Source organism: Apium graveolens, chromosome 1, assembly GCF_009905375.1.
Source record: "Apium graveolens cultivar Ventura chromosome 1, ASM990537v1, whole genome shotgun sequence".
In the NCBI taxonomy this organism is placed as follows: Eukaryota; Viridiplantae; Streptophyta; class Magnoliopsida; order Apiales; family Apiaceae; genus Apium; species Apium graveolens.
The window spans coordinates 23,705,314-23,721,442 of record NC_133647.1 but is presented as its reverse complement, the minus strand read 5'-3'; the positions used below and the strand labels follow the sequence as shown (position 1 = coordinate 23,721,442).

The window sequence follows — 16,129 nt, the reverse complement described above, 5'->3', positions numbered from 1 at the left end:
TGTTCATGTTATACGTCATAATATCATTTTGTCATGACATGAAAATCGACATACTGTATTTAGTGTATGAGGTTTTCGAATTAGGCCATCCTTTGTCATGAATTACCATTATCAATTGTAATTTATACTAATAATGCTCGAAAGATTTGTCAAAAGTAAACATTGTAACGTATATTGGACTTAATTTCGACACATCTTTTCCAAAAAACCGACCAATTTACGTTACAATCTTAATATAATTTTGATATAATATGACAACAAAACTGATATATTGTATTTAGTAATTCACGAGTTTTTTCAAAACAAGATATATACCATTATAATTTTCTGTTTTATTTATTAGTTACTAAGAAAACTTACCAAAATTACCTACAGTATAATTTATACACTAAAACAATACTCTAAAATTTTAATAACGTAAAAGAAAATTTTCTAAAAAATAAATATTATAACTTATATTGACTCAATTTCTGCACGGCTTTCTCGTGAACACGTTCACCGACCTATATACATTACATGTCATAAAACAATTTTGGTATAATTTGATATGAAACTGACACACTGTTCACCGACCTATATGCGTTACATGTCATAATACAATTTTGGCATAATTTGATATGAAACTGACATACTATATTTGACAATTCATAAGTTTTTCAAATTATGTTACATGTCATACACCAATTTATTTATCCATTTTAAGAAAATTTACCATAATAAAAAAAGAAAAATTGATGTACTAAAACATAATTAACAATTTTAAATTTAATTAATATCGAATAAGTCACACCAAATTAATTCTATGTTGTAAAATGTAAGCTAAGCATCGTGGTCCAAAATGTGTTACAAATAACCAGAAAAGAAGAGGCAAGTAGTAATGAAAAAGCTGTGTGCATAGAGTCACGCGCGTCTACACCCAAACCAGGTGTGGCGTAAAAAAAGGGGTGGCGTGTGTTTGAAGTTGGAATAAGAAACTCTCTCTCTCTCCCTCTCTCTCTATCAACACCAAAAACAAAACACACACACACTTGTTTAGTTTTAGTTCTAGTTTAGTTCTTGTTTTTTTCACAGAGACTCAGTTTCAGATTGAGATGTCTAGATAACTAGACACATACATTTTACATAATCAGCAGCTACATTAATAATTGTATAAGTAATAAGATATACTTCACTCTTATCCCCCCCTCTCTCTCTCTCTTATACTTCACTTTCGTTTTTATTCTCCATTTCTACCTTATCAATCAATGTTGGTTCTCTATCTCTATCTCTTTCTCTATCTCTATCTCTATCTCTTTGCATTTTATCTACAAGTTGATATATGTAACAGTTCTTGATTTCTAATTCTTGCACTGTTTTATTGTCTGATTGCATGTAGATTTGGGACCGAAATTGTGATGCTTTTGGGTCTCAAATATTGGTGATTCGGATTTAATTCTCACTGGTATAATCTCTTTACCTTTCTATTATCCATAAATTATTAGTGTATTGGATTCATAATCAAGTTCTATTTTTTGTTTGTATTTAATTTCATGTGTTTTTATGATAGATGATGTTATATTAGGTTGAATGTGGTTGTTCTTTAGGTATAATTATCAAGATTATTGTTTACTGTATTTCATCTCTTGGGTGTTTATATGTTTGCAATTTTATGCTTGGTTGGTTGCTAAAAGGGTAGATGAGAATTTGTTATTATTGAATTTCGAGTTATGTTTTTTTTATTGCTAAAGAGTTTTCTGTGTATTTGATGGTTTTACTGTTGTTTCGAATTTGTGGGGTACACGAAGTGATTTACTCTGCACTCCTCTCACACATAAAATATTTGATTAAGTGAGATTTTTATACTCCAAGGCTACTACTAATTTCATCTTTTTGGTTTATATAATTATTGTGTTCGTGCAGTTGCATCGTGTATGTGTGTTAATGTTTTCCGTTCTAGCGAAATCCATTCTGACAGTCTTTAAGAAATGTTTGCACTATTATTTTTTGCTGACAATACTTGTGGAATTCAGCGAGGAACAGTTATGTTGTGCTTTACATTTTTTGGGTATAAACACACTGGCTTTCCTCATAAAAAAATATATGGTACAAGGGTCCTTTTGAATTTGTTCATCTTATGCAATTTCCAGATGTCTCCAGAAAATTAATGAAAGTTAAAAAAAATTACTTCAATGTAAGACTGGGAACACTTTGACTACTGATTATTGAAGTGGAAGAATTTTTATTCGGGCAACAGTAAGATCTGGTTTGTTAGTATAAACTTTTTTAAACTGTAACTTGTTTGTAAATTATATTTGACTTATCAGTAATTTTGGCAAGAAAGTTCTACTTTGGTTATTGATTTGATATAAATTTTTAATGTGATCTCACAAAGCCTTGCATGCTAGCCTGTCTTGGTTTCTTATGTGAAATGGACCTGTAGATAATTATATGTTCTTCGGTGTTTCTTTTGATAGTGATGGGTACTGAATACTTCCTCGCAGTTTATCAACTAATATCTTTGTGAAATGGACGGGAACCGGCAAATGGAGGTGCATTATATAAATACTGGATGCCCTTACACCGTGACTGAGAGCTTTATGGATTTTTTTGAAGGTCTTACACATCCACATGAACATTATGCTCATGCAATACCGATGCAGTATCAGGTATTTTACTCGTGCATTATTTGGATTGTGGACTTTCGGGCTAAACTGTTTCGAAAGCTTTTTAATACTTTGGGTACTTATAACATTAGACTCTTTCTTTCCATGATCCTTCTTATGAGTGGGAATAAGTTGAATAATGCATCATAATTACATTATCCATGTTGAGATGATTTTAGTAAAATGAAGTTACAGCATACTGTTCCCTACAGAAGATTTTTTAAAGTTAACAGAAAGAACTCCCTGTCCATGCATATTTGATGATAGACTCATGTTCAATCTATGTTATAAATTGGACTGACTTATACATTTTGTTTTTTCTTATACCTGGTGCACGCTTGTTAATTTGATGATAAACTCATGTGCATATCGTTCGCCTTCATTTGATGTTAAAAATTTAAATGTTGCACGGGGGAAATTAATTCTTGTTATGATAAGCAGCAGTGTCTTCCTTTTGGTGTCTTTTTTAGGAAACGGCATACTGGGCAATGAATATGAATGCCTACAAATTCGGATTATCTGCTTCAGGAACTCCTCCATATTACGGTCACTATGGAGTAAATGATTATCTACCCAGGAGCGATTTAAGCAGGAGGGCTTGGGAATACCCTTCGATGTCGTACAATGAACAACAACCTACAGCAACAGAGATACAGCCCGAAGAAAATTCAGTTGCTACTATGGAAGCTATCCCTGAAGAATGTCAGTCCCATGTTTGCTCTGTACTTATATTACCAAATCCAGTTACTAACAAAAGAATTCTGTTCGGATTGGCTTTTAATTACTAAAAAAGTTCTGCGTTATTACAAATACGTAAATTATATCTTATTGTCTACATGTTTCACTTTTTGCTTGCACATAGACATGTTACACATTGGTTCATAGTTGGGTTTACAACAGAATTATATTGAATTTACTTCGTTGGTTTTTGTACAATCAAAACAGATAGCTACATGAAATTAGGTTTCAAAGCATGGCGTTACTTGTCAGAATGACAGAATTCTCACTGATTACACATTCTTACATTATTGTTCATACTTTTGCAGGCACTCCAAATCATGACAATGCTTCCAATACTCCGGTATGAAACTTAATAATAAACAGTAGTGTGCTTTCAATTCATACGATCCATCTTTGTCTTTTTACTTATAAATTGGTAATGATTAATTTATTATCTCCTGCAGAAACCCAATTTTCGTCAAGTTATAAATTCTAACTGATTTTTAAAAATATTAATACTTTACTATTTAATTTAATATATCTAGTCCATAGAGACAGTTTCCAGGCTGAAGACATAGATGAACTCCATAAGACAATCACCTCTTTTTTTGCCTTCAAATACTTACATGTCAAATAGATGAATTTAGTCATTATAAATGGTTTTCTTTATTTTAATTCGATATCATTATTATTGTTAAGCAGTTTACTTTTAAGAGTTCGAAGCCGAGTTTCATATGTGTTATAAACTGAGTTCATAAGATGTTATTTAACCATGTTTGTATGTATTGCTAAAAGAACAATTTTTTACATTTATGCTTTCCAGGATGTTTGGCAAGACAATATTGACCCGGACAACATGACCTATGAGGTTTGCATTCTAAACAATTTCCATATCATTCTTCTTTCTTATGCTATATATTCATATTTCATTCGACATTCATAATATGCAGTAAGGCTATTTTTTGTATTTTTAATATATGTTGTTGAACGAGATATGCCTTGTGCAAAGGAAGACATGATGTAACTTCTGCTCATAGAAAACAAAATATTCTCTGTTAAGCCATCAATGTACTTATCTTCTCTGTTCTTGATCATGTGTAGCTATTGAACTGTTTATTTCCTTGTATCCCGGAACATCTAGTTAACCATGTGCCTAAGGCGTTTAATTGTGCCTTCTTCAGTTCTTCTTTATGTACTACGAAGCTGATTATATTCTGCGTAAGGAACTAAAGTCCTAAGAATTTATCTGGTTTTGGAGAGGGGTAATTTCTTAATTTGTTACATAGATCATTATAGCGCTGAAGAAGGTTATCCATACAATGAAGTGAATTTGAAGCACTAGCATTGAATAACAGTGGCTCAACTGTTATTCTGAAAAAACGTTGTACCACCGAATTGAATAAGTCATCAACCTGCAGATATTTGTCTTTTTGTTATTATGTAGTCTTGACATACCAATTTTAAGGGTCTTTATAATACCTTTTAATTAATTTCAACGATTTTCACATAGATAATGTTTTGAATTTTATTTGTTTTGCCATGAGCAGGAATTACTTGATCTAGGGGAGGCAGTTGGAACTCAAAGTCGGGGCCTTGCTCAAGAGCTTATTGATCTGCTTCCAACATCTAAATACAAATCTAGTGGGTTCTTCTTCAAAAAACGTTCTGGAGAGAGGTAACATTTAGCTTCCTTAACTTCAGTATTTCAGTTTGCTTCCATTTTTTCTTTGCTAAGTATACACTTCGCTGAATCCGACGGAGGGCCTCATGTAGGTGTCTCTGTACATACTTACACATGCAACTGAATGCATATATTCAAGTAAATTTTAAATTTTTTTATGTGCAACTCCTTAAGTGCACCTATTTTGTATTTGTACTTGCATTTCTTCAGTATGTACATACACAGGCTTCAATATATGTTCTCTTTCTTTTATCTGTGGTTGATAAAAATTCCAGAGCTTTTGTTAATTCAGTAATGCATCTTACTATAACTAATACTAGAAATATCTGTGCTTTATCATTTAGGTATACTAGCATAAATCCCGTGCGATGCACGGGTTTCCATTAATATTTTAAATTTTTATTTATCAAGTTATATTATATTTTTAAAATATTTATATAAATATATAATGATTATAAATTTATAATAAAAATAATAGAATAACATGTGGTCGTAATTTAGTAGAATAAATAGACTATTTCTAGTAGTTTAGCATATATGTAACACTATTATTTATATTTTTTAATAATAGGAAAAGTTGTATTCGTAATTTAGTAGGATAAGTATATTATATTTAATAGTAGTTTAATAATTTAGTAGTTTATTAGATATATAACACTATTTATCTATTTTTGTAATAATCAAAATTAGGGAATTATCGTTGAACCAAATTATCTCTATTCCGGCTATTATAATATAGTATAGATGTATATATAATAGACTTGGTACTTTAGCTGTGAGCTATTGCATCCTGGTATTTTTACAGTCACTGGTCACATAACATAGTCAACTTATGTGGATTGTTGTAATCGTGTTTGCTACTTATAATGATGTTGCTAACTAATGCCAACTGTGATACCTGAGTTTGGAACAGTCTCAGTTTATAATATATTACGTGGTTATACGTAAAACATGAGTAGGGCTATATAAATCATTAATTTACATTGTCATACAAGGCGGCTCCCTTGTTTTCTGCCCTATAGAAGCTAAAGTGCTGTGGTTTCTGTTTTGTCTTTGGTGCTTCATTTTGAGGAAATAAAAGAAGATGATTTTAGCTAAGTAGTGTTTGCGCTGAAGACAGTAAAAGTAAGATACCACTCTTAAGTCAATATAAATGTCTTGACGCTGGAAGAACAGCCTAATGTTGGTTCCAGTTTGCATCTCAGAATTAGTTTCTCTGCTCTTCTTGTGAGTACAACTGAGTTTGCCATTGTCTAAGTACCCTTCCTTGTAGACTTCAATTTGTTGGTATTACGTTTCATGTATTGCTCACTAATTTACGTCCTTTATAAATCCAGGTGTGTGATCTGCCAAATGAGATATAAGAGAGGGGATCGTCAAATAAAACTGCCTTGCAAACATGTCTACCATAGTGAATGCGTATCCAAATGGCTAAGCATCAACAAGGTGGATGCCATGTTTTTTTGAAGCATAAATCTATTTCAAGATATGTGATTAATATAATGTTTCTTGCAACTAATTCACTTTGTTTTCCACAGATATGTCCTATCTGCAGCACCGAAGTTTTTGGCGATGAATCAAAGCATTAGAATATGAAACGGTGAACGTCCAATAGATTTGACAGGGTTGTCTGGCAATAGGTTATATCCCCCTTTACTAATTTCAGAGCATACATATAGGCAGTCCATACCAAAGTTGTTCCTTTTTTCTTGTTATATGTTCTCATTTGTAGAAAAGTCATTTCACTCTACAGTGGTTATGATGAACACCTAACTTGGGTGTTCTAGGATAAACCTGAATGTTCTAGGATAAACTTAAAGTATGTACTAACTTTTATATGTGGGTTATATTAAAATCAGAATGTTCCTTGTGTTTACTTGAACCAATATAAGAAAATGTGGCAAGCTTTTGAAGCCGTTTTGTATTCCAAATCTTTATCAAAGTTGTAATTTCACCTTTAATGGATGATGACCTCCTGATTTATGAGTGTTAAACCAACAGGTAAAGTGGCAGTTCATTGAGAATTGCTTAATTAGGGAATCATGATCATGAATTCATGATAATTTAAGATATTTATCTGCATTGTTGTTTATGTTTCTTCTATTCTTTTATGGATGTTTCCAGTAGTGAATGGTTGAATGCAGCTACAACTGTGCTATTATCAACACAGTATAATATACATGACGGCATGTACACAGTATGGATTTTATTGTAAGATGTTTTATTGTGATTGAATTGAATATACAGGTCACTTCCAAAGGAGGTAATATTAATAATATCTATTCGGTTCTACTTTAAATTATAATGGTGTTAAATTCCAGAAAAGTGTTAAAATTGAAAGTTAGCTAAGCTAAGTTACATGATCAATGTGTCTTCATTATTAGCATCAGATGAGCAATCTGTATCGTGTATATGGAACTCCTGTAGTTTGTGTAGATGAAGTATGATTTAAGAAGACTTAAATGACTTTTTCTCGTTCCATTTCATGAGACAAAAAATTGAATAATGGAGGATATTTAAAGACTGGACGACAATAAAACATGGCCACTTATCGCTTCTGCCAATTTATGGGGGGGGGGTGTTGATTTTGGTTCTTCAAAAATTAACCAACCAAAACTGAACCTCTAATAACCAGAACACACTCCAATCAAAAATTGTACTCCCTCTGTCCCTCCCATTTGTTTACACTTTCCTTTTTTGGATGTCTCTTCCAATTCTTTACGTTTCAAAACTTTCCAAAAATAGTAAGGTTTTTATAATTTTTAAAATAACTACATCCACTACTTCCCTCCACTATACCCACTTTATACATATAATATTAATCGGTTCCACTACTTTACTCACTTTTTTAACTTTCCTCCACTATTTTATCATTTTTCTTAAACTCCGCGCCCCACCCATTTGGGAGGGAAGGAGGGAGTAAAAATTAGTAGAAAAACAAAATAATTACTCAACAGTAACATTAACATCAAAGTACACTCAAGTACACTAAACACACCTGTTCCAACCCAACAAAACATTAATTAAACAAAAACATGTCAATGCCACGTGTCCCTCCAACGGTCAAAAATTAAATAAACATTTAATTATTTTATTTTTTTTCTTCACCAACGGTTCAATAAGCGTTACACAACACTCTTAGCTGCATTTCATTAATCTCAGTCATAACACATACATACACACACAAATTATATATATACACACATAGTAATCATCACCCTTTTCAGCTTTCTCTCTCTAAACCCATCTGTTTCTCTCTCTAAAAGAAACAACATGGATGTAGCTGTGATTGATTGGAAAGACTCAAAGTTTGTAAAAGATGAGGCTTTGGAGAATATTAACGCACCCCAATGGGTTGATTTTACTGCCCCTTTTCAGCCTGTTGATGATGATTCTTGGTTCTGCAAACCAGGTATGGCGATACTCGGACGCTGAAAACTGAGTACTCGGAATTTAAAGATTTTCGATTTTTATAATGTGTTTAAAGATAATTGTTTTTTCTAATTTGTGGGTTTTTTTAATGTTGTAGATTGTAATCATCCTAAGACAGTTGATGATTTTCTGAAGAAGACACCTCCTACAAAGGTAACATTTTTCGATATTTTTTGAATGTTTGTTCTTGATTAATTGCGTAATGTTTTTTGTTTTTGATTTTATGGATGATTTGGGAAGTTATAGGAATTAGGGTCTGAATTTAATTTATGATTATGAGATAATAATGTGGGTATAGTTGTTTATGTTTGTGAAGTGTGTGAAAGTATTGGATTTGTTAAGTAGGGGTTTAGGTTTTGTAGCTGATGCTTTTGTATCGAATTTACGGGCCTGTTCAATTTGATTTTTATTGAATCTGAGGTTTGAATGGGTTTCGAGATTGTGGATTGATTAAACAAGAATTTTTGTTCGGAGTAGAGCTAAATTACATTAATAAAGAACTTAGAGAGAAGTAAATAGGGGAAGAAAGAACTTGAGATGTAGACCTCGGAGAATTGATTCAGGTACGATTTGATGATTTGAGGTTGCGACAATGTTGGCTAATACATATGCTTGTGTTAGGGAGGATTAGTTAAACACTGAGAAGTGCCAGTGTTATGTGGACTTTGATCATGGCTTTACAAACCTACCAAAAATGGCATATTTGTGGTGTTATTAGGGGTTCGAGTTGTTATATATTATTAACCCTTTTTGTTATTGCAATTTTGCTTTGATATTGTCTCTCTGATAGCAATTGTATACCATAGATATGTTCAAAATTCAATTGGAGCAGCTACATTGCTTGATTAGTTTTCTTATGATTATTATCATTTCTTTCGTAAAGCTTCAAAGATCAGATAGTGTTTCTGAGATACTTCCATTTGGTGATCGAACCCGAAGGTACAAATAAAAGCTTACTCTTGTTTAAAGTTGAGAGGTTTTCTAAGGAATAAGTCTAATCCATAACTTGAATTTGCATTCAGAGAGGCAGCCTCGAAGAGAAGAGGCCTTGTTCCAGCATCATCAGCTAAAGAATCAAAGTTGGATAGATTGGTGGAAGACGGGGAGAATCAGAACCCCAATTTGTCAACCCCTTTAAAATACAAAGCTAAGTTGAAGGAAGCAATCAAATCGAGTACTGAGAAAAAGCAGTTTGAAAGTATTTCACCCCATGATGAGAAGCAGAAGCTCAGAAGTACTCTATCAGCACGAAATTTGTTTGCAGGAAGGGATTTACTTAACCAGTTTTCTGATTTTTGCTCTGACTTAAAGAAATTAGCGTTGAGGGCGAAAGAAAGAGAGAATGTAGAGAAAGAGAATACAAACAAGACTCCGCTTGCTGTGAACAAACAGGAGCTGGAGGAATGTTCAGACAATAAACCGAAGATCGTGTTGGATGAGAGAAAGCCATTGCTTGAGTTTAGCAAGGAGAAATCTGGAGTACAAGAGAAGAGTAATGGCAAGGAAAAACTGAAGAAAACGTAAATCTCTCATCATTGTGGCTTTTCTATTTATTTTATTTGTTGTGTGTGTGTTCCTGCATATGCGATGATAACAGTTTCACTCACTGAATTTGCATATGCTTCACAAGAAGTAATAGGTAAAAAGCTTGAATAGGTTATAATGACATGGCTGATAGATATCATATTCAACGCTAAGCATATTTTCCATAAGCAATTCACTAAAACAGTTGTGCTTGCACAGTTTGCGTATGTTTCACCAACGATCATGGTTGTAGAATTGATATAGTATAATAGTGAGGTGATATTGATTCTTACAATGAATAGGTAATTCTTTCACATACAACTATGGTTGTTAGACATACATAGTTGCGTTGGTAAGGTGATGCATCTGATCGCTATACTAGAAAGGTAGTTGAAGTAATGTCTTTTGACTCTTAGATATATATATACACAATATTGTTTCACAAACAATTAAGGTTGTTAGACATGCATAGTTCCGTTGGTCAGGTGATGCTACTGATGGTTGTAATGGAAAGGTAATTGAAGTAAATGTCTTCTTAGTTATATATATATATATTATTGCTGTGATTCATACTACCGCTTCTAATGGACAGAATACTTGACATACATGGTATATTGGTGGTTTACTTCTAATGTATTACGTCTGAATGACATTAATATTGTGCTATAGGGCAGGGCAAACTTCTTATGGTCATTAATTATAGTACGTTATTCAATTCTTGGTTCTTGCAGAAGAATTGAAGATGCAGAGAATACCCCTATCCTCCGCCTGGATTTGAAGTATATTGGGCGCAAAGAAGAGAATTTGGCACATATTCGAACAAATCCTCCGTCTCCCCAATGTTTTTCAGCTAACCGCGCAGTCACAAATACTGCAACACCAACAGCTTTCAAACCTAGAACTCAGGTATACACGCCTTGTATTCATCTTATTTCTATCTGACCGAAACATATCATCCTATCTACACAGCTTTTGTCATCTATATAATCACTACAATCTTCATGAAGTTATGATAATGGACAATAAATTGTACAGGAGAGGGGAATACTTCAAGAACTGGAACAGAGAAAGGATGTAAGAAAGGAGGCTGTCGGTAACAAAGGCACCCCTGGAAGAATGGTTCCTCTCCCTGCAGAAAGAGAACCGGCAAAGACATTGGATGTTTTTTGGTTCCTGAAGCCTTGCACACTTGCTAGCTAAAAAAAGAAAAGAAATACAAGAGTCAATATAGTCAAAATAGTCATTCAATTATTCTTTCGTTCGAGATAATTGTTATTTACTTATGAGAGTTTTTTACAAGTTACTCTAAATCTTTTGTCTAGTATTGAATCACTTGGTATTTGAGGTAACAAAGCTGTAATTTGGCATTCTTATTATTAATAAAAACAATGATATAGTTTATACAGTGGGATTTAAGAAATATTTCCAAGTGAAAACATTTATTTTTCTCATAAGATTTGAGCATGTTTACAACGGTTTTTGCATTAACACCTGCAGACAGAGAAACGGAACCTGGAGAACTAATGAGACAAAAGAATACGATATGAATTTGACGACAAGATGAAGGATCAGAATAATTACAATAAGAATTTTAATAGTATTTGAAAAAAAATAATTTATTTTGACAAATTATATTACTGAATTTCCGGTTTTATCCTTGACCAATTCAATAAATTTCTGAAAAGTGATGTATAATGAATTACCAAGTTGAAGTATTGGGGTACGAATTGAGTTTCTCAAAATTCTGGTACAAATTTGTTTTTGAAACAAAGTATGAGGGTGCAAAGTGCACTTAACCCTAAATATAATATAAAATACTATGTTTTTTAGGACTTGTTTAAGTAAATTCATCTCCAAGTGCCTTATCTTTACTATGAATTCAACACTTTATTATTTATGATTTTTTTTATTATTAATATACAGTAGAGAGAAAAAGAGAGTATTCATGAAAAATTATATCCTATATATAATTGGAATAAAGTAGATAAAATGGTATGGTTTGATCACGCTAGGCTAATATTGTAATTAAAGACTGGGTCAAGAGACATGGGTGTGATGTATACGTTGACAAACTTAAACCTAAACCTAATATGAAAATAATAATAATAAAAATAATAATAATAATAATTTTAAGACTTTTTAAAATTTAAATATAAATCTAATAAAATACATTATGTACATATTCTTAAATGATATAATATAATATTAAAAGTATTATATTACATATATATATATATATATATATATATCATAAAAGCAATAGTTTGATATAAAATATTTGTAAATAGATTATTTTAATTTTTTTATTAAATAAAAAATACATTTAAACTATATTTAGGTATAAGTAATACACATGTTTTGTTTTGTTTTGTAAAAAGAGAAAATATAGTTTGTTTTTGAAAACATTTAGAGCACATGAAACTTATAAAACTTTAAAACAAGGAAGAAATATAATAATAAAAAAGTATTACAATTCAAAATTTAAATATAAATCTAATAAAATACATTATGTATAATATTTAGTTTTTATATTTTATTATTGTATTACATAAGTAATTAATTAAAAAATTGAATAATAATTATATATACTTAAATTCTATAAATAATATACAAAGTGTTATATATATAATACAAGTAAAAATTATCTTAATAAAATAAATATAAGTAACAATAAAAAAATCATCTGTTAATCGGGTTAAGGTAGTATCATTTTCTTAAGAAAATTGAAATAGGTAAGTTTGATTTAAAATATTTTTGAATAGATAATTTTACATTTATATTGTATTAAAGGATAAACATTATATGTGTTTTGCTTAATTTGATAAAATGAAAAATTAAAAAATTTAGCTCACATTAATCCTATAAAACATAAAAATTAGGAAGAAATATAATAATAATAATAATAATAATAATAATAATAATAATAATAATAATAAATAATTAAAATTCAAAATTGAAATAAAAATCTTATAAAATATATTTAAAATTACTATTATGAAAAGTAGGTGTATAGTGTTTTTTTAAATTATTATGAAAAATTATAAAATATTATTACAAACGCGTTAAACTACAAATCCCAACAATTTATGATTAAACTTCATAAGTTTAAGAAAAAAATATAAAAATAAAAGAAAAATGTTTACATAACCAAATTATGTGATATGATTAAAATATTCTCTTTACAAATTTATAATATGAAAAAAATCAAACAATGAAATAACAAACTAAACTAAAATAGATATGTTATACTTTACGTTATTAATGTCAAATAAAAAAATACAACAATATGTTCATTATGTCAATAAAATTATTTGAATAATAAAAATAATAGTAATTTTGATAAAAGATATTGATATTAAAAAATAAATAAATCAACTCATTTTACCAAAAAAAATTCTTATATAAAAAATGGTTATAATTCGATACTCATCACTATAACTATAATATTCTAATTAGGATTTAGTGATGAGGACTAATATTATGATTAGTAATTAATCATTAAAATATAATATCATTATCGAAGGTACCCTATGTAATCATCATGTAAATAAAGTTATTAAAATAAAAAAATAATAGTATTTTTTGTAAAAGATATTTATATCAAAAATTAAATAAGCCAACTCATTTTGTCAAAAAACAATTCTCATGTAAAAAATTATTTATAAGTTTTCATGTACGTACATGTGTAAAATTAATTTTTTATATTATTAAATAATGAAAACATTTACTATATGTTTGATTATAAATGCTACAAACTCTATAAATAATAAATTTTGAAAAGAAATATAATAATGATAAAAAATTAATAAAACTTAAAATAAAATTACAATTTTAATAAAATGAAAAAAATAACATGACAATAGATTGCAAAGTATGTTTTTTCAATGTTATTACGAAAACTGAGAATTTATAAAATATTATTAAAAATATACTTGAAAAAAGTAGTAAGGTACAAACTACAACCAACATTTCAATTGTGATCAAACTCCTTTAGTTATGTCAAATATAAAATATAATAACAACTAAATGAATAAATTTAATATTTTTTTTGAAAAATAAATTATTTAAAAATAAATATGTACAAATATATATTACATGTAATTAGAATGTTAAAATATTTAAAAATAAAATAAAATAATAATTATGCATAATTATGAAATACAATTATACATATTAGTGACACTTTAAAAGCCGTAATATTTTTTAAAATTATTATTATATTATACAAAAATTGTCTTGATGAAATATAAAATTATAATAATAACTAAATATATAAGTACAAAATACTTAAGAAATATAAAAATTTAAGGAATAAAATTTTTGTATTAAAATTTAGTAAAGTAAAGAATAATTATTGATTTCAAAGTTTAATTAAGAAATTGACAACTACAATTCTCTATTCTTTAATGATATAAAATAATATTCAAAGTTATATATTATATATAGAATACAAGCAACAATTATTTTAATAAAAATAAATATAAGTAACAATTAAATTAAAAGGGGATTTTGGTGATACGGTTTGGTCGTCACATGGTTGCAAGTGCTAAATTATAGTTATAATATATACAATATTTATTTCATTTATTTTATTATTCTACTATAATATCTAATAATTTGTATAATAAGCAATTAATTAAGAAATTGACAACTATAATTATCTATTCTTAAATTATATAAAATAATATTCAAAGTTTTATATTATATTATATATATATATATATTTATAATACAAGCAACAATTATCTTAATAATAATACATATAAGTAACAATTAACACCATTTATAATCAGACTAAACTTGTATCATTTAAAAAAAAATATTGGAGTGGGTAAATTTGATTTAAAATATTGTTGAATAGATAATTTTCATTTATATCTTATAAAATAACGAACACATTTAGATTATATTTAGATATAAATATTACATTGTTTTGTTTCATTTTGTAAAAAAGGAAAATTATAGATTCTCTTTTAAAAAATTTAGAGCACATGAATCCTCTAAAACATAAAAATTAGGAATACATATAATAATAATTTATCTATTACAATTTAAAATGGAAATACAAATTTAGCAAAAAAGTAATGGATATACAGATCTAATAAATACATTATAGATTATATTTATTACATTTATTATATTATTCTATTATGATATTTAATACTCTGTATAACAAACACAATAGGTAATTATTTAAGAATTTGAACTATAATTAAATATTATTAAATGATATAAAATAATGTTAAAAGTGTTATATATATATAATACAAGCACCAATTATCTTAATAAGATAAATATAAGCAACAATCAACAAATTATTTATTATCTTCAAAAATTTGGAATGGATAAGTTTGATTTAAAATATTTTTGAATAGATAATTTTAATTTTTATCTTATAAAATGAGGAACATATTAAGATTACATCTGTTTTGTTTCATTTTGTAAAATAAGAAAATCATGGATTGTCTTTTAAAAAATTTAGAGTACATGAATCTTATAAAACATAAAAATTAGGAATAAATATAATAATAATAATAAATAACTATTACAATTCAACATTGAAATACAAATATAATACAATACATTTAAAAGTACTATCAATTGATTACTAAAATAAAGTACTATGACAATTAGATCTAAAGTATTTTTTTCAAAATCATTACTACAATAGAAAAAAATATATAATATAAAATATTCTACTTATAAATTTATAATGTGAAAAAATCAGATAATGAAGAAATAAAATAAATTATAACACATATGTTATATTAATGTTATCAAATGTCAAATATAAAAATACAATAATAACTAAATATATAAGTACAAAAAGTACAATTTTTTGAAAAATATATTATTTTCGTAAAACATAAAATTTGTTTAGGAAATAAAATTATTATTTTAAAATTTAGTTAAAAAAAGAAAAAATATTCAAAAAAATTATATAAAGAAATGATAATCCTGCACGGGCACAAAACTAGTTATTATTATTTTTTTTTTTTGAATAAAAGCAGATTGCATTACTCAGAAATATCAGCCAAAAGAGCCTCCAACAACAGACCTGAAGGAGACGTAAGAAAGTTTTGGCAATTCAGAGAACAGGGTAATTTGGCTACTAAATGAGCAACCCTAT

At 28.4% G+C, this 16,129-nt stretch overlaps 2 protein-coding genes across 3 annotated transcripts; both read left to right on the top strand.

Annotated features, from left to right (window-relative positions):
* The first annotated feature begins 917 nt into the window (after nucleotides 1–917).
* On the top strand, nucleotides 918–6,925 carry LOC141661784 (E3 ubiquitin-protein ligase BIG BROTHER). Of its 2 annotated transcripts, none has more exons than XM_074468799.1 (9): nucleotides 918–1,246; nucleotides 1,376–1,441; nucleotides 2,454–2,645; nucleotides 3,113–3,344; nucleotides 3,689–3,723; nucleotides 4,186–4,230; nucleotides 4,910–5,037; nucleotides 6,381–6,489; nucleotides 6,582–6,925. In XM_074468799.1, exons 3-9 carry the CDS (start codon nucleotides 2,505–2,507, stop codon nucleotides 6,630–6,632), a joined length of 741 nt encoding a protein of 246 aa, XP_074324900.1. In that variant the 5' UTR covers nucleotides 918–1,246; nucleotides 1,376–1,441; nucleotides 2,454–2,504; the 3' UTR covers nucleotides 6,633–6,925. The 2 variants fall into 2 exon arrangements, with proteins under 2 accessions (XP_074324900.1, XP_074324893.1); XM_074468792.1 differs by having other exon boundaries at nucleotides 919–1,246; nucleotides 2,481–2,645.
* A 1,249-nt stretch (nucleotides 6,926–8,174) lies between these two features.
* On the top strand, nucleotides 8,175–11,400 carry LOC141661776 (uncharacterized). Its single transcript, XM_074468781.1, has 6 exons — nucleotides 8,175–8,455; nucleotides 8,573–8,628; nucleotides 9,359–9,414; nucleotides 9,498–9,995; nucleotides 10,731–10,905; nucleotides 11,035–11,400. Exons 1-6 carry the CDS (start codon nucleotides 8,317–8,319, stop codon nucleotides 11,197–11,199), a joined length of 1,089 nt encoding a protein of 362 aa, XP_074324882.1. The 5' UTR covers nucleotides 8,175–8,316; the 3' UTR covers nucleotides 11,200–11,400.
* The last annotated feature ends 4,729 nt before the right edge of the window (nucleotides 11,401–16,129 follow it).